This window comes from Panicum virgatum, chromosome 9N (genome assembly GCF_016808335.1).
Source record: "Panicum virgatum strain AP13 chromosome 9N, P.virgatum_v5, whole genome shotgun sequence".
NCBI classification, from domain to species: Eukaryota; Viridiplantae; Streptophyta; class Magnoliopsida; order Poales; family Poaceae; genus Panicum; species Panicum virgatum.
This window is the reverse complement of record NC_053153.1, coordinates 39,843,644-39,862,210: the sequence shown is the minus strand read 5'-3', so window position 1 is coordinate 39,862,210 and position 18,567 is coordinate 39,843,644. Positions and strand designations below refer to the sequence as shown.

Sequence of the window (18,567 nt, the reverse complement as noted above, 5' to 3'; positions counted from 1 at the left end):
CCTGCGGTGATGACAATGCCTTTCGGGGGGACACGGTGCGGTACAAGGATGTCACCAATCGGCCAGTCGCAGCACCAACATTTCTGGTTAATAGGAGCACAGCACTTAGCACAGGCAGCGTGCTCGTTGATATGCTCTCTGTGCAACAACGGCCACGCTGACTGCTTCAAATGCTGTCTTCGTATTAATCGGAAGTGCTGGTGATGCGACCAGCCAATTCGCGATGTCCATATTGCGCATCGTGTATCCCCGAAAGGTAGAGCCATCAATGTTCGATGGAGATTAACGACGTATACTTGTTTCGAAATAAAGATTTTTTTAGCTGCTAGATGGTTTCAATGTGAGCCTAAATAAATACATCACTAGAGTGTCAAAATAATCAATTCATAAAAAAATCTATTATAATTCTTTTATTAATTTATTATAAAAAATTAACTATCCACATTATGGTCATATCTACTACAATCACATGAATACAATCGCATGAAGTGTCTACACTCATTCTAAAAATTTCTACTATCCACATGCTCATCTGAATCTAAAAATAAAAAATATGCTACGGTCATTTCTAATATATAGAACATGATTGAAACATGTCTATAAATAATCCATATTCAACCTAGCCAATAAACCTACTCCCACATTCAAGTCATCTATTCTATATATCTCAAATCATTGCATAAATCAAAGAAATCATGCTCATCCTTACTATTTCCAAAAGTCACAAATTTCTCTAACTATGGAGCATAAAACGAAGAATAAAGACTATCAATGAAGAGAGGATGAAGTTGCAAACCTTTGATGCACTTGGATGACTAGAACACTCACTAAAACTAGAAAAAATGGCGGCAACTCTCTAAGGGGAAGAATAACCCCGAGCTCGAGCTTCTCTGGTGAAATGGCACTGGCTCGGGCTCGGGGAGGAAGAAGGCGCTAATTTATAATGGGCGCATTAGTACCGGCTGGTGGCTCCAGCTGGTACTAAATTGTCACTAGCCGTTGCAGGCGAAGGTCAGAGCCTGTCGGTGGCGCACTTTAGTGCCGGCTGGAGCCAACAGCCGGTACTAATAGGCTCTCATGGCCACTGTTCTTTTTGTCCGGTACTAAAATTACGCGTTAGTACCGGCCAAAGCCGTAACTGGTACTAACGGCCGCGGATGAATGTGCGTTTTTCCAGTAGTATACTAAAAGTCTCCTTAGGCTTCCATCCACTCCAAAAGTACCAGCATGAAAAAGACCTAGCACTAATGCTAGTACCAGATTTTTTTTCTTCATGCTAGTACTTTTAGAGCGGATCTTGACGTGTTTTCTAGTAGTGACACTACATTAAAATCATAGTTAGTACCTGTCAAGAAAAGGACGTTAGTCCTGATTTTCGAACCGGTAGGTACTATATAATCAAGACTAAAACTTTTAATCTTTAGTATCGGGTTACCCGTCCGCTACTAAAGTTCTATTTAAAGCGGATTATATTTTATTTAAAGCGGATGAGTTACCGATACTAAAGACTTACAAGTTGGGCCTGCACTATACAAGCGGGTTGGAGGGATATGCAAGCATCCAATCACCACTTATTATGCTATCCACAACTCACCTATCTTGCCACGCAGATAGATCAACTGTTACCATGTCTAACTACTAGTGAATGCTCATGAGCTCATGAACAATTGTTATAGCATTGGTGTTTCAAAAAAAAAAATTGTTATAGCATTGGCAAAATGTTCAAATTACTCTCTCCTCAAGTATGGCCAAATTCCAAATAACCCCCATAATTTGACCCCCTAAATTATACCATTTGGTCCAGTTTATCTCATAATACAATTTATCTTTTTTTTACCATATAAAAGTGGAATCTTATTTTAAGAGTTTGTAGGGTTGTAGTGAGCATCACAATATATGTCAAAAAATATATTATGATTTTTCATCATCATTTTCCATAATTTTGTATCATAACACTTAATTTATTATTAAATATCATACCTATCGAAATAATGATGAAAAATTATTGGTTTTGGTTTTACTGCCTCTGCTCCAATTTTTTAATCGTTTTGATTTTTTTAGATTCATGCCATGCCATGTGCTTTGTATCTTAATATTATATATATATATGCGTAGTAAAGTATATAAATTTAGAAAAGTTAAAAGGACGAAGGGAGTAGTTTTGGTTGCAACTTGCAAGAATGTCATAAAAGTCTTTTGTCGATGTCGAAACATGCAAGGCCCCACTCACAGTCTCTCGCTTCAGGAGGAGAGATAAACAGGCACGCTCTCAACTTATCAACAGTTTCACTTTCACAGTCGACACGATCACACGAAGCAAATGCTGCTTCAATTCCTCCCTGGTTGCTTGCTTGCATCGCCATTGCCGGCTTGCCTCCCATCTCCACACATCTAGCCAGCCACGAGGAGTCCTCCAGCTTCCTCATGCGTGCAAGCCATCACCGGCTCCCTCCGGGTTCCTTCCGTGGCGCACCTCCACATCCCCCCTTACAAACCCGCGTCTGCTTCCGCTCCAAGCACCGTGCTCCCACCTACTGTTCACACGTCCGGGTACAGTTCTTGATTTCTACAGAAGCTCTTGGTCCTGAATCTTGATTGCTCCCCGGATTCAGCGTTTGTCCCTGCTCCGTGGTTGATTCGGCGACAATGGGGAACTGTCACAGCGGAGGCATTGTAAAACCGCGGCGGCTGGGCAGCGCCAACGCGGCGGCGGCGGAGGTGGAGGGGGAGGAGGAAAAGGAGAAGGACGAGCCGGGGTCGTACGAGGCGGCGTGCTCAGCGGACACGGAGCTGCGGACCTTCGACGCGGCGCTCCGCCGGCGCGCGAGCCGCGCCATCTCGGCGGTGGCGTCCGGGGTGGAGGTGCGGTCGCTGTCTCTGGGATCCCTCCGCGAGGTCACCGGCTGCCTCCTCGACATGAACCAAGAGGTCGTCCGCGTCGTGCTCGCCAGCAAGCGCGACGTGTGGCGGAGCCCCGACCTGTTCGACCTCGTGGAGGGCTACTTCGACGGCAGCCTCCACACGCTCGACTTCCTCGCCGCGCTCGACGCCTCGCTCCGCCGCGCGCGGGACTCCCAGCTGCTCCTCCACCTCGCGCTCCAGCGCCTACGGGAAGGCGAGGGCAATGCCCAGGATCCCGGCGCCGCGCCTGCGACAGACCGGTACGCGCACGCGCTGGGCGAGCTGCGGCGGTTCAAGGCGGCCGGCGACCCGTTCACGCCCGAGTTTTTCGCCGCGTTCCAGGCCGTGTACCGGGAGCACCTGGCCATGCTGGGCAAGCTCCGGCAGCGGAAAAGCCGGCTGGACGGCCGGATCCGCTCGGTCCGCGCATGGCGCCGCGTGTCCGGCGTCGTGTTCGTGGCCACGTTCGCCGCGCTGCTCGTCTGCTCCGTGGTGGCCGCGGCCATCGCCGCGCCGCCCGTCGCGGCGGCGCTGGCCGCCGCGGCATCCCTGCCAGTGGGCTCCGTGGGGAAGTGGGTGGACTCGCTCCTGAAGCAGTACCAGGATGCGCTGCACGGGCACAAGGAGGTGGTGAGCGCAATGCAGGTCGGCACCTTCATTGCCATCGAGGATCTGGACGCCATCCGGGTGCTCGTCGATCGGCTGGAGGTTCAAGTCGCCTCCATGGTTGATTGCATTGAGCTGGCAGAACACGGCGAGGAGGCAGTGAGACTTGGCATTGAGGTCAAGAAGAAGCTGGAGGTGTTCATGAAGGGCGTGGATGACTTGGGGGATCAAGCTGACCGGTGTAGTCGAGACATCCGGCGTGCTAGGACTGTCGTGTTGCAGAGGATCATCAATCCTCCGAATTGACATCAAGGAACAAAAATGGTAGATTGAGAGGTATATCCATGTCAGAAGATGCACTTTCATTTGTGTTGTGAATTTTCTATGTGATGGACATATGAGATGATCTGAGTGGAAATTTTGGATCACATGAAACTGATATCAACTGACTGATATACTAATTCATGGTTGAAATTATGTTTATAGTTTTACCATGAAATTAGCTCCACAATCCATTGGCCATGCTAAGTTTTCAAATAGATGATTTGTGAAGTGGCAAGCACAATTCAAGATGCATCCTAACCTAGAAGGGAATCAGTTACCCTACTAGAACTTGATAGAACTTCCAAACTAATGGTGCATCAGCCACTTGAACCTGATGATTCTGCAATCCATCTCACCTTTGTTCTGGTCTTCGTGAAAGTTTTTTTCTTTTTTGAGGAAACATTCTTGCTGAAAGTTTGTCGATTTGCTACCAGCATTGAATGTTCTTTTATGTTTATGACATCATGCTCTGATATATTTTTTCTGGTCTTGCCAAATTCAGAACACTTACATGCTTTATTTTAGGCTTTACTTAAATAATCTGATGATTCAGTGTCCATCACCTTAAAACATAGAGAGGAAATGTTGAGATATGTTTTGTTAAAACACCAAGAATTGCACAATATCTTTATATCAGGAATCTGCTTAGCAGCGCAGTGTCCCGTGTGCTTGGCAACAACACAGGCTTACTTCCACAGAATCATTGATAGGAGATAGGACCGTGACCCCAAAACTTTTTTTTACACATGTTATTTTTTAGGTTTCTGAAATGGATATTGTGACAGATGTCAGAGGAAAGAACCATAACTCATGAGAATGTTCCAAAATGGTTGCCTTCTGTCAGACATTTCTTTTTAGTAAAGCACCAGTGCTGTTCAATCAGCTTAATCATTAAAATCGCCAAATATAGCTACTAAACAAACCCAATGTCTTTCATTGTGCAAGCATGGCCCCAGATGAATTGGTATACTCCATGAGAAAATATACAGTAGTAGGTAGTAAAAATTATGCATAATGAAAACTTAAGATGGCTTTACTTCCACATAATTTATTTCATGACAGGGTGCAAAATGATATGCAGTAATGCACTGGCGTTGCAATGTGCAGGTATCATAAGCTGTAGATTTAGCAGGTGCTTGCTGCCACAAGCCAATTTAGTTGTATATGGATTCATAGTCTGATTTCCACCACTCAGTTTGGGACATGCAATTCTTTTGGTCTCAAACGGGTTGCATTTTGAATCGAAACACAAATTACATTCCATAAATCAAATAAAGTAGTCTCCATTAGCAAAAGGTATAAGAAAACATTTGTTAATAAGTGTTATTCACCAAAAGGGGATGCTGCATCATACAAATTTAAGTAGAGATATTGGCAGAAGATTAGCCACTACCAATCTCCGTGGAAAGACAATAAGAATACACTACTAGTCTGCACACCTATTGATAAAAAATGATATTAGGTCACTTTTCTGAGCATAAAAGAATCATCAGCCCAAGGTATTCACCACATTATCAGTAAATGAACAAAAAGTGGAAAACTTTCCACAGCTCGTATTGTTTTGTTCCAGGTAGCTTCAAACTAGCTACCATCTAGTTTCAATTCCACAAGATATGGCAACTACTTGTTGCGTCAATCAGCCAATGTCACTATATCAATTTGTGCAGTATCATGTGCCTAATGATGAAGTGGAAAAACAGATCCTTCCCTATGTTCCATCCTGTACAAAAATAGAACAGAAGCTACGCATTGGACTAGAATGATCCGAAGCAGCAGTACTTTCCTATCTTTCCAAATTTACTGGTAGACTGCTCTTTATGAGACTTGATGCTGCTCTGCGAGCTATTAGAACTGTTGGAATGGCTTCCCTTCACGTGGCTGCTTGGGAAATAGGAAGACACAGAAAGACTATGCTGCTGAAACCCCTGGCTTGAATGTTCACCTCTATCACCTTCTGGCACTGGCTTCTGATGTGAAGTTACAGGCACCATGCCATTGTTATCATGGAAATGAACTACCCCTGCAAGAAAGAAGAGTGTACCACTTGTAAGAAAACTAATGAAATTGTTGCGAGGTTCTATATTCCTTTTGTTTCCAAACTCTTAATTAAAATCCAAGAAGGAAGTTTAGTGACCTCTTAAATTATAACATAACAGAAGGACCATGCTACCTTGTTCTGAAGGGCTGAGTACCACATTAGCTGATTTAGTAGGTGCAGCAATGCTAAACTTGTGGTCTTGATTTTGTCCATCAGTTGTGTTACTGCCTTTCAAGATTTCATGCAGGAATGCATCACTATCAAAATAATCCTCAGAAACCATAGATCGCTTGCTTGAGTTTTCTGAAGTTGATGCAGAGGCTTCTGAGGTTAGTAGGTCATTCAGCTCTATGTAGTCCCCAGTAGCAATAACATCAGTATCATCTAGAGCACTCTGATGTTTTTGTTCAAACTGTACTTTGCTAGAACAAACATCCTCCTCATTTGCATCTGCTGTCACCTGTACGTAGATTGTAGATTCATCAAGCTTATAAGTAGAAATCCCATATTATGACAATATTAATGTTTATAGTGCAAACTAAATATGTAAGCATTGAAAGAAAAACATATATAATATTTTTGAGGCCGCAAACAGATATAATAATGCACTTAGAAATTACATTCTTTTGTGTTCTTTTCAAAATTGCTCAAGCATCTCGAAAAATGAACAGTTCAAATAAAAGGTAAATGAATACACCAGCTAAGTAAGGAGCCAATGGGTTTATTCCTAATTGAAAATTGGAGACTAGATAAGTTCCAGTGTTTCACAATTAATAATAATAATAATAATATACACTAAAATGGGATCAAATGGATGAGCAGACCTTTGGCTCTTCTAGTTTGGCAAGATACTGAAGGTAAGTCTCCAAGTTATCATTATGAGCATCTACATTCATAGAATTTTGTTGACTTTTAGCATCTAGCTTTTTGTCACCCTGAAAGAATACTCTACACAAAGACTTGTAGTCCTGTCATACATGCAAAAGATATCATTATCAGCCGTCATCCCTGGAGAAAAGCTTACAAACCATGTGCAAAATGACTAGGAGAAACCACTAGATACCTGTGGTAGATTAGCTTCGTCATTATGTTCCACTTGATATTCATGCATCACCCACCCAGTTCTCTTGCCACATGGTGCTTGACCTTCATAAAACTCCAAAATAATTTTCACGCCCATGATACCTATACTTGTTGGTACTTTGCATGACTCCGCATGTTTCCAGTATCCATTTTTTGCCTTTCTGATACTGTTTTCAGCACTGTTATTAGGTTGTTGATCATCTGACCAGCTCAAGTACCATGTGTCTACTACAAGATGAGTAACCTCTGTCAGAAAAATTGCTGGATCATCGTGACTGTAGGGTAGTCACAGAAATGATGATGATCATAAGATATTATTTGTAGTCAAATGACAAATGGTGACAAATCATAAGGTCTTATTTGCAGTCAAATAGTGAAAATCACACTTCTAGCTACTCAGCTCCAAACAATTTGCAACAAAACCAATAAATTACATGCTACCAAGTCGGATCCCTGTACTAAATAGTAATACGAGAGAAAAGGATTCCAATTTCGAGTAAAGAAGACGTTATTTTACTATGCGCCAAATTCCAGTTAAACCACAGTTTTGGGGATTGAATTCAAGTGATGGCATAAAATGATTGGCCTATTATGATGACATAAACTTATCGGGTAAATAACAGACATGCGTAGTGGCAACACGCTGCAGAGTCTAGGATTTATACAAATTACTATATTTGGATTTGGATGACAAGACTTCAAAAATTCCAGCCAAGGAAGACAACAAAGCATTCAGTCAGCTGGTTAACCATGAAGATGTCAATTAAACTCTCTCAGTATAACAGGCAAACAGTTGATGTAACTTTCAAAGAAAGCTGCGATACTTCAATAAAATGCAAATGATTTCACATATCACTATAGTATATTGCAGCAGTTTCTGCAACAGCAGCTGTGCACAAGAACTATACACAGACCCTTTGTGCTTTCTTCAAAGGTCCAAAATCTTTTCAAACGGATTACCATACACAATTATCAATTCTATGTATTCAAAAAAAAATTACCAACCAGTGGTCAGTTCTGAATTAGAATTTGTGGACTGCAGATTTCTATGGTAGAGTTTTCACAATGTACATCATAAAACAGAAATGGGCAAATCTGAAAGATGGCTGTTACAATTCGCATTTCCCAGTGAAAGCAAGCAAGAAATCCCGATTAATGTGAAGGCATTCAATAAAATCATATGTTTACCCGAAACAAAGTTCTATGCAGCCATAATATCTTTCGTGGTTTGAACCACCAGTGATCAGCAATGAATGACTGATTATATCACCATTACATCATAGTATTTGTGTTTACAGCAAGACACCATGAATTTCTTATGGAAGATAGCACTGCAGAACAGAAGGCACAATGCGATTTGTATCTTTGGGCATAAGCTGGATTCTCACCAGTGAAGATCCGTGGATCAACGAGGGAGAAGTCCAGACCCACAAGCACGTCCTGCGGAAGGGGATCCTCGGCTTTCCTCTCTGCCAAGAATCTGACAAGTTCCTCCTCACTCCAGGAATCCCTGATACTGATGTTAAGTGCTGCCAGTTTCAGCTCAGGATTTGAGGGACACATGGTTGTCCTGGAACAAGAGACACATGACATTTTTGGTTAACATTCAGAAGTACATATATCCGTACCCTACTACCCTTCCCTATTGAGCGTTGTGCATGCTTCTAGTCCTAATTACTTACAAAGAGGTCACCACTATTATTAGCAAGGTTCCTGCCTCAGATATTCTTGTTTTGACAGAAAGGGAAAAAGGCTTTGCAGCCCAAGATACCGACGCACACGCACACGAGGCATCACCAAGAATGAAGATAGTGGCGATCACAGAACTGGAACACGAATTAAAGATGTTTGGAAAAGACAACAAACAGAGAGGATGACCAGTAATCACCCTCTGCTGAGATTTTAAAGCCGACAATCCAAAAAGGAATCCAAAATCTCCCGTGAAAGACACCCAGGAACCATCCCAAAAGCTTCTCTGAGAAATCAAAGCACAAATCGAAAGCCACCGAAGGAACAAGAACACATGCAGAAACCCAAAACCTCCGGTAAAAGTCAGTAGCGGGAGATAAACTCGGGAACAGAGGCGAATTTGGCCAGAACTCTGGAACCACCCAACCAATTTATCATCAAATAGCAGAGACTAACAGAACAACCTGTGAGTTCTTAAAGCAAGCGCCAGATAAACCCATGAAGACACAAGAAACATTAATGTGAGAAAATCCAAGGAATTCGCGAAGTTTACTGAAGCCAACCCAAATCCCGAAAGAATGCCAAGAAACCCAAAGGCTCCCGTGAGAAATCACAGCAAAAATCGGAAGCCGCCCAGTCCAAGAAGCAAGAGGACGAGCAAATCAAAGAAGAGGTGCCGCTCGAAATCGAATAGAAGCCACCAAACAAACTCCCAGGATCCCACCCCTACCGAATCGCATGCCATGGCATCATGTCCCCCACCACTCCCCCGTCATCCCGACTGGTGAGACCCAAATCCGATCGCCCCAACACCAACCAGAAGGAAGGATCGAAGGAGGGGAGGGGGTATGATTTGCGCACCACGGAGCCCCACGGGAGAGCGAAACCGCGGCTTGCTCGCTCGTCGCGGCGCTGGCTAAGCGAGGCTGCGCCGAGGCAGCACTCGGGCACGGGCAGGCGGCGTGGCCGGAGAAGGCGAGCGAGCGGGCGGCGCGTGCGTGCGCGGGCGAGAGGGAGGGGGCGCCGATTTATAAGCGCGCTGGTGCTAAGCAGGCAGCGTGCAGGCCGGGGCCGCTGCTCTCGCTGCCCAGTGGGGTCCGCTCAGTGGGACCAGCGCTTCGCGTCGCGGACGGAGTGGTGGATGGGCGGGCCTAGTTGGGCCCACCCGAAGTTCCAGAAAGGCAGCTGAACCATGCGGCTTGGCTCCGGGCAGTGACAGGTGGGGTAGAAAGGCTGGTGGGTCCCAGATGCCACGCAATGCAGGCGGGGCGGCGGGATGGGAGGAGACGACGACGTGGGCCGACCCGAACCCAACCGCGGTTAACGCGAGCCCCGCCCACAATTAGCGGCCTTACCGCGGTTGGACGTGTCCGCCCCTGCAGGCTGGCCGTTATTTGCAGCCGCCTGCCACTGCGCGCCCTTTTCCCGCCCCGCCCCGCCCCGCCGCTGGCAGCTGAGGTCAGCCACGCCACGCCGACGTCGGCTGCTCCAGGCGGATGGTTTCCATTCGGCACGCAGATGCCACTTGAGCAACGGAGTTCATACGACCTGTCCATCCAGCAGGCCGATCACTACTATTTTTGTCAATTTTCCTCTGAAGCTTCCTGATACTAAGTTGCAGAGCAGAGTCTCCAGCTTCACTTGACAGTCAACTCCGTGGCTTCTGTTCATACTGCACCAGTACAAAATTTTGAGGAAAAAACACCATATTACATTTGCGTTTTGAGTTTTCTTTTTTTTTGAAGACCATTTTGAGTTTTCCTCAATTATGCTGCAAAGGCTCAACCCTGGTGTGCACATGCTTAACTGACCCATTCCTTTTTTAGTTAATTTAGAGACATTAATTAAGTCTTTATCCAAGTTAGATGCTTCCAGGAGTGTACTTTGTTTTAGATTTCACCATACTCCATCCATTTTTATTTATATGTCATATTAGGTTTGTCTTAAGTCAAATTTATCTAATTTGATTAAATCTATAAAAAACTATGGCAACAAATATGCAATCCACTGTTGATGGTGGATTCAATGAAATAAATTTGATATTGTAAATATTATTATTATTTTCTATAAATTTGGTCAAAGTTTATCAAATTTGAATTAGCACAAACATAATATGATATATAAATAAAAATAGAGGGAATATAAGAATCGTCTATGAGAGATTAAAAGTTATTGCACCGAGTCTTGCTATTTGAAAAAAGAAACTTTCACGGCGACAAAGGTGAATAAGTCCAATACAAGCATTATTTGTGCCGTGTTTTGAATTGGCTAATGGCTTGGCATGTCATAGCTCTACACCGTTGAAATCGGTTGAATACATATGTGTAGAATGGAGTGGTTATTTATATATGTGTACTAATGGCAGGGCCGGATTTTCCTTATTTGAAAAAAAAATACATTGGTCTCCACTCACTAATAGACAGTCTCATGCATTGCCATGTCATCTTAAACGATGTAACAGACAATATATACAATATGTTGTTTTATAAGTTGTCTTATAGTAATACATTATTTCATAATTTGTGAAAGGAAATATTATGAGTTGCTTGGCAACAATAATTCGTACCATGGTGAAAGTGATCTTATAGTTTTACACCTTATATTTTTTTCTCCCTCTTTCTTTCTTTGCCACCTAATCAAAAGTTCTATGTGGATTTGTACGAGAAGACCACCAACCTGCAGCATTATAGTTGCTCTAATGTTATTGACTTGACCGCAAGGACCCAAGGGCGTCGAAGTTCTCCTCCTCCGCACGAGTGCGTACTCTGAGATACAGCTGGGGACAGGTGTTGCTCCTGCTCTTTGAATTGACTAGTCTACGGCCTGCAGTCACCGGCCTCGAATAAAGATACCATTACACTTTAGTTGTTAGTTATATATAAGGACAATCCCAATCCAAAACACCACTAGTAGTTTCTATACTTGCCATGTTATATAGATACTACTCATAAAAACTACATCCCCAATGAATAGTTTCTTCAAAATAAATTGCTATCCAATTATATTTCTTCTCTCTTTACTCCCTCCAATCACCTTTTCTTTTGTCTTGGTTTTCATGTAGATATAATTTCTTGCATGAGACCCGATTTCTTCATTTTTTTTTCTTTTCTCATTAACTCTCCTGCCAACTCAGCTTTTTGTTTATGTGGTACCATATTTAATGCTATGGAAACCAGCTGAGTTGAAGGGTTGGGACTGCCTAAAAAAAGAAGATGTCATGTCCTAAAGACCGGCCAATTCAAATGTAGCAGTAGAAGCTGACTCCTACATCCTTGAAATTTGGTGTATATCTATATGTATATTCAAGCACTCGCAAAATAGTTTTTTTTCGAAATACGTCGGTCCCTTGTTAGAAAATATTCCATCAAATTTGGACGGGGCGGACGGGAGCCGAACTGGCGATGAGCACGGAGCAACAAGAAAAAAAATACAAATTTATTCTGAAAAAAGTGGTTCATCTTCATGATAGAAAACTCTTAGCTTTCCTGCATTTCTTGATATATTTGGTAGAATCTTATGGGTCGTTTAGGAATAGATCGGGTGGGTAATAACTTGACCGAGGGGAATACCTTGCTAGTACCCGCAGCCACTTGCCATGACACTGTCATAGAGGTCGGCATACGGTAGGGAACATGTCGGCATACGGTAGGGAACATGTCGTAGAAGTGATCTCGTTTTTCTTACTTCTCATACTTACCATTTACTTCTTAATGAATTGATATTCAGAGCATGCTCTATCATGACACAACAAGTATACCTATCCATCTCAAAATAAACACTATACCTCTTTGTAATCTAGAAATCATAGGCTCTACGAGACCCATGTCGACTGTTGGGCAGTAAGACTTGGTAAGCGGATCCGCAAGCACTTACTTGGTCCTTATGCTTTCAATACTTTCAGTATGATACTGGATTTTCTCCTTAACAATGTATCTCTTTGTTGATGCAAAAATCTGCAAGACGGATCTCTGCGCTCCACATACGCTAGGGTCGGAGAGATCTGCTTCACACCGAAGTACTAAACCCAAGTAGGCGCGTGTGTGCCGTGCGCTGGCATGCTAGTCAATTTGACCTGCAATTGACAAGAGAGGTAAATGTTAAATTCCGAGGCTATCGGCTTGCCATCCGATATTGATGACGCCAGCAATTGGCTATCATTCAGCCGATCGGGTAGGAGCAAGCTACATTTAAAGCAATGTAACTTGCGAACAACACCTAGATCTAGATCCAACTAGCATACGTGATCAGATCACGGATGGGAGCCGATTAAAGTAGATCTAAGCTGGATAAATTATGGTAAAAACTTAAAACAAGCTGGAACAAACAGATTAACCTAGTAAGAACTAAGCAGATACCGATAACTTATGATAAAAGCAGCAACAAGCTAGACTAACTGATAAATTAATGTAACATGTTGATAACTTCTGTTGATAAATTGTGAATAAATTAGATCAAGGTAAAAGTGATGCGCCATGAACCTAAGAACTAACATATTCAATAACTTGAGTGCCTAACATTCGGAGAGGCGCCTAACATGAAAGCTGTAGATTGATGTTTCACCGGCAATTTCTCTTATGGGAGATTTTAGAGTTTATGAATAGAATTATGAAAAACAATTGGTTCAAATCAGCAAGATTGAGACAGCTTGACCGAAAACAACCTGAACCTAACGCATTCAGTTCAAGTTTTGATCAACTTAGAGGACAAATTTGAAAAGTTGCTCGAAACAAAAGTTTAGAGAATTTCCAAATCTACAACTTTGCTTTTTGGATATTTTGAATTTCAGTGGAGATTTTTGGAGAAAAATGCACTGCAAGTTTCAGGTTCAGAGAAGTTCAATCTGAAACCAACGTACACAGTCAGCTTTAGAGAAGTTTTTAGCTATGTTAGAGGCTGAATTTGAAGAAGTGCTTGAAACGAAAAATATAGAAAACTCTCAGATATTAATGTTTAGAAATAGAAGTTGGAGATATTTGGGCCTAAAGATGGAGGTTTGGGCTGAAGCACTAAATTCAGATGTAAATCCAACAATTTCAGCAATGTTTGGAGCTGTTTTTGAGCATGATCGAAGTTGAATCAAGTCAAGTGATTGTAAATAAAAATATAGAGGCTGGTCAAATCTATAAAATTTATTTTGGAAGATTTTGATGATCCTTAATGCTTTTTGGAGATCCAAGGGCCTGAAGTCGTGGGTTCAGAGAAGAGAGAAGAGAGAAACAAGACAGGGAGGAACGGTGCCGTTCTTATCTTCCCTGAGCACCACTATTTGAGTTCCGGCCAAATTCGAAGTATGGCACGTGTCTATTCGAGTTTGAGCCAGCACAAATGCACAGTCGATCTAGCATGAGGTGTACTCAAGGGATGGCAGTTTGATTCGAATAAATACCGCCCAAAGGTGGTCATCTTCAACCTTCTGCCTGTTCGTTCCTCTTTTTGCCCAAACTCCTTTTGCCACTGGGTTTCGTTGCTGTCAAACTGTCTCTCGTCAGTTCCTTGCACCAGTAGCCTCAGTACCGCCCCACACATTCATTTGAGGTCATTCCGAGCCGAGTTCATCAAGTCGCTGTCCGAGGATCCAGGAAGGAGAATGGAAGTTGATCATGATCAGTACGTACAGGAATTCGAAGTCAAAGCTTCACTTTTGAAAAGAAAGCAAGGCAAGGACCGGAGCATCTACGCCTACTAATTTCAATTTACTTATGTTATTATTTATGTACTGCATAGTCTAGGAGTTGTTTGAGTACCCATCTTATGCATGTTTAACTTTCTTGACCTAAGGACATCTATGCCACCTTTCAATTAGTTTAGACTGAACCAAGTTGTCTGAAAGTGTACTACTTTAAGGTTCACTCCATTCAATCAAAGGAAATACAAAACAAGTATGGTAGTCGTTGAGTGCATAATAGAAAAGGAGTTTTGATTCTGCCCTCACTTCCAAATAAATAAGGATCTATGGCATATTTAATCTTGATCAAGTATTCAACGTACTGATTTGCATGCCGGCTGAATGAGACCGGTAAGCCGATGTAACTTGGTTGGCCCAGATTCTTGAACCGAGTATTACCCCACTCGACGTGGACATAGGTGGTGGGGTCGTAGCCTGAAACCCGTGTTGAGATCAGGCCTGACGAGGGGTCCTTCATGGGGGCACGAACCTGGGTTTGGGTAAGCTTGGTTCAGGGTCTAGTTCTTAGTCGCCAAAGGTTGCCATGTACAATCCACCCCGGGAACACGTACATGACGTGTGATCAGGGATCCCCTGCAGGGTGTATAATCGATTCGAATTGCCGCACTTCTCGATTATGAATACCGCTTGATCTTGCATAAACATCAAAAAGTAAGTATGATGAAACCTTGATAAAGTTATGGTTTGCTGAACCTAGAAGTGTTTGAATGAATGTGATAACTAAAGTTTATCTTTCAGTTTAATTAGTAATTGGACCTGTTTGAATAAAAGTTAGTATCTAGTAAGTCTAAATGTTTCCACCAAACAAACCAGTCCACTCAACAAGCCTTGCATATCCTTGAAATCTATATATTTGTACTGGTTAGTTGGGTTAGTCTTGCTGAGTACCTTTTGTACTTAGTGTTTGTGCTTGTGTGTGTTCAGCTGCTACAGGAGGAGCTGGAATGTCAAGATTTCAAGACCTTAAGATCCGGAGTGTATGCTGAGTCCATACACCTCCGAATGTTTTTTTTATAAACTCCTGTGAAATATGGCCTGCATGTTAACCAACCCTATGACCATAGGATCTATGCGTTTGAAACTCTATAGTACTGGCATGCATTAAGGGTTGTGCTTGTTATGTAATAACTCTTATCTTGTTTTATGATATGTATGGAATGTCTGTGTGTAATATCTAATGCTCCAATGCAAAACGATCTTGTACGCACGGTCGATGATTCGGGTGAAACCGACGGACTACTGGATTTGTTCCTGTAGGGATATGGGGACGCAAAACAAAAATTTTACCCCATAACCAGAAACTACTGCTGTTATAGATCACGAGATTACCACTAGACGCACGGATGCGGAACTTCTGTCGCGCGTCGATGTAGTCGAACAGATGGAAGCCGGCAGTGCAGTTGCGAGAACCTCCTCACGTGCGACTTGTCCTTGTGCAGCAGATGCGGCACCTCCAAGGTATCCACACGTACGGGAAGAAGCGTCGCGATTCGGACTGCTAGATCCGCGAGGGCGACCTAGGGCTTGGCGCACAGGAGGGGCGGCTACTGTTCACGTGTGGTACTGCTCATGCACGGCTACTGTAGCGGCGTCTACTATTCATGCGAACAGTAAAAAATAGCTAGGGTTTTTAGACGCCCCCTCCTCTGTTTATATAGCCCCTTAGGTGGGCTGCCTTGGGCCCCACCTTGGGTGCCCCCTTTTGGGCCTAAATGGCCCATTAGTGCACCTAAGCCCAGTCTAATTCGGATCTCATCCTTATCAGGCTTTTTTCCCTTAAGTGTGTGACCCTATGAGCTCACATGCGAATAGACATGGCCCAAGTACTCTTACTCGGCTCAATAGTAGACAGCGGCCTCTAGCAAGACATGTCAACTCCTATACGCACGCAAAGATCATATCAGACGAGCCGTCACAATGTCATATACATGTTGTTCCTTTTGCCACACAATATTTGGTCTAGCTCCAAGCCAACCGCTCTTTCTCGATCCTGTGATTCGGAATCCTTGGTTAACTCTTAACCCCAGCATGGCCAAGCATTTCCTGATCCGAATCACTCGAGGGGCCCAGAAATATCTCTCTCTTGTAGAGAGGGGCAAATCCCATCTTGACCAACTATGTCTCACAGCATGCTTCTTGACAGACCTGAAAGCCACCTTTATGACTACCCTATTACGGTACAGCGTTTGATGGCTCCTAAGTAAGTCGGTTCATATCTTGAATACATACGACGATCTCAGATCTTAGGACACAGCGTACATATTGTGTAATGAGAAATCATCATCTCTCGTGTTGGGTCAGTTAAGACTCATGTCCCACATGAGCCCACATTATGAGTTTGACATCTACATGTCCATGACTTGTGAAACATAGTCACCAACTAATACATGTGCTAGTCTAATATCCATGTGTGTCCTCACATGAACTCCGACTAGGAACAACTTTAGAATAACCATACAAGTAAAGAGTCTCACAGACAATTCACATAATTGTCAATCAATACAAGTTGTCTTTCATGGATATTCAAGGAACACTTCATTAATCATGAATACAAGGAAATATGATCATCTCTATGATTGCCTCTAGGGCATATTTCCAACAGTCTCCCACTTGCACTAGAGTCAATCTAGAATGTATCTTATACCCATTGCTCTTGTGTGCGCCTCATGCTTGGACTGCGGGAGTGGCTTTGTCAACGGATCTGAGACATTCAAATATGTATATATTTTGCATATCTTAATTTCACCACGTTCGATGAACTCTCGAATGAGATGAAATCGCCGCATAACGTGTTTGCTCTTTTGGTGATTCCGAGGCTCCTTTGCTTGCACAATAGCCCCACTGTTGTCACAGTAAAGGTCCAGCAGACTGGACGCATTTGGAAACACACCAAGCTCAATAAGGAACTTCCTTATCCAAACACCTTCCTTCGCAGCTTCCGAAGCTGCGATGTACTTGGCTTCCGTTGTAGAATCGGCCACGGTCTCCTGCTTGGAACTCTTCCAGCTTACAGCACCACCATTCATTGTGAACACATAACCTGATTGGGACTTTGAATCATCTTTGTCGGTTTGGAAACTAGTATCGGTGTAACCCGTTACAACGAGCTCCTCCTCACCACCATAGACAAGAAGCACATCCTTAGTCCTTCTCAAGTACTTAAGAATGTTTTTCACAGCTGTCCAGTGACCTTCACCAGGATCAGACTGGTATCTGCTTGTAACACTTAGAGCATAAGAAACATCTGGGCGTGTACTTATCATTGCATACATAATAGATCCAATTGCTGAGGCATATGGAACTTTGCTCATGCGCTCACGCTCATTAGTCGTCGTAGGACACTGAGTCTTGCTAAGATGTGTGCCATGTGACATAGGCAAGAACCCTTTCTTTGCCTCTTCCATGTTGAACCGCTTCAACACTTTGTCAATGTAAGTATCTTGGCTTAATCCTATAAGCCTCTTTGATCTATCTCTATAGATCTTGATGCCCAGTATGTATGCTGCTTCTCCTAAATCCTTCATCGAAAAACTATTTTTCAGTGAAGTCTTTACGGACTCAAGCATAGGAATATTATTTCCAATCAGTAGTATGTCATCTATTTTTGCAATAGAGCTCCCACTTTCCTTCTTGTAAACACAAGCTTCTTCTTCGTTTTTAATGAAGCCAAACCCTTGGACTACTTCATCAAAACGAATATTCCAACTCCGAGATGCTTGCTTTAATCCATAAATGGATTTTTGAAGCTTGCATATCTTTCCAGCATTGGTCGGATCGACAAAACCCTCGGGCTGCATCATATACACGTCCTCGGTCAGATTTCCATTGAGGAAAGTTGTTTTGACATCCATCTGCCATATTTCATAATTGAAATATGCAGCAATAGCTAGAATAATCCGAACAGATTTAAGCATCACTACGGGCGAGAAAGTCTCGTCGTAGTCAACTTGTTGAACTTGTCGAAAACCTTTTGCGACAAGTCGAGCTTTATAGATGTGAATATTTTCATCCATATCTTTCTTCTTCTTATAGATCCATTTGCACTCTATGGTTCTCACACCATCAGGCGGGTCTATCAAGTTCCAAACTTGAATTTCCTTCATGGATTCTATTTCGGATTTCAAGGCATCTTGCCATCTCTTAGAGTCAGGGTCTGCCATCGCCTCTGCATATGTCGCAGGCTCATCATTGTCTAACAATAATAATTCTCGTACTGCGCGGAGCCTTGCTGACCTTCGTG

At 43.0% G+C, this 18,567-nt stretch overlaps 2 protein-coding genes across 6 annotated transcripts; one reads left to right on the top strand and one right to left on the bottom strand.

The window, feature by feature from the left end:
- The first annotated feature begins 2,298 nt into the window (after window positions 1-2,298).
- On the top strand, window positions 2,299-4,009 carry LOC120693286 (putative UPF0496 protein 5). Of its 2 annotated transcripts, XM_039976706.1 has the most exons (3): window positions 2,299-2,484; window positions 2,531-2,550; window positions 2,664-4,009. In XM_039976706.1, exons 1-3 carry the CDS (start codon window positions 2,425-2,427, stop codon window positions 3,811-3,813), a joined length of 1,230 nt encoding a protein of 409 aa, XP_039832640.1. In that variant the 5' UTR covers window positions 2,299-2,424; the 3' UTR covers window positions 3,814-4,009. The 2 variants fall into 2 exon arrangements, with proteins under 2 accessions (XP_039832640.1, XP_039832641.1); XM_039976707.1 differs by having other exon boundaries at window positions 2,340-2,484; window positions 2,531-4,009.
- A 1,300-nt stretch (window positions 4,010-5,309) lies between these two features.
- Window positions 5,310-9,486, bottom strand: LOC120691226 (NAC domain-containing protein 102-like). 4 transcript variants are annotated; one of them, XM_039974247.1, is made up of 6 exons: window positions 9,372-9,486; window positions 8,341-8,522; window positions 6,933-7,180; window positions 6,694-6,837; window positions 6,002-6,329; window positions 5,310-5,851 (listed from the first exon to the last, which is right to left on the bottom strand). In XM_039974247.1, the coding sequence occupies exons 1-6, from the start codon at window positions 9,392-9,394 to the stop codon at window positions 5,586-5,588; spliced, it is 1,191 nt and encodes a 396-aa protein (XP_039830181.1). In that variant the 5' UTR covers window positions 9,395-9,486; the 3' UTR covers window positions 5,310-5,585. The 4 variants fall into 4 exon arrangements, with proteins under 4 accessions (XP_039830181.1, XP_039830183.1, XP_039830184.1 ...); XM_039974249.1 differs by lacking the exon at window positions 9,372-9,486 and adding an exon at window positions 8,635-9,365; XM_039974250.1 differs by lacking the exon at window positions 9,372-9,486 and adding an exon at window positions 8,635-9,365 and having other exon boundaries at window positions 6,933-7,177.
- Between the last annotated feature and the right edge of the window lie 9,081 nt (window positions 9,487-18,567).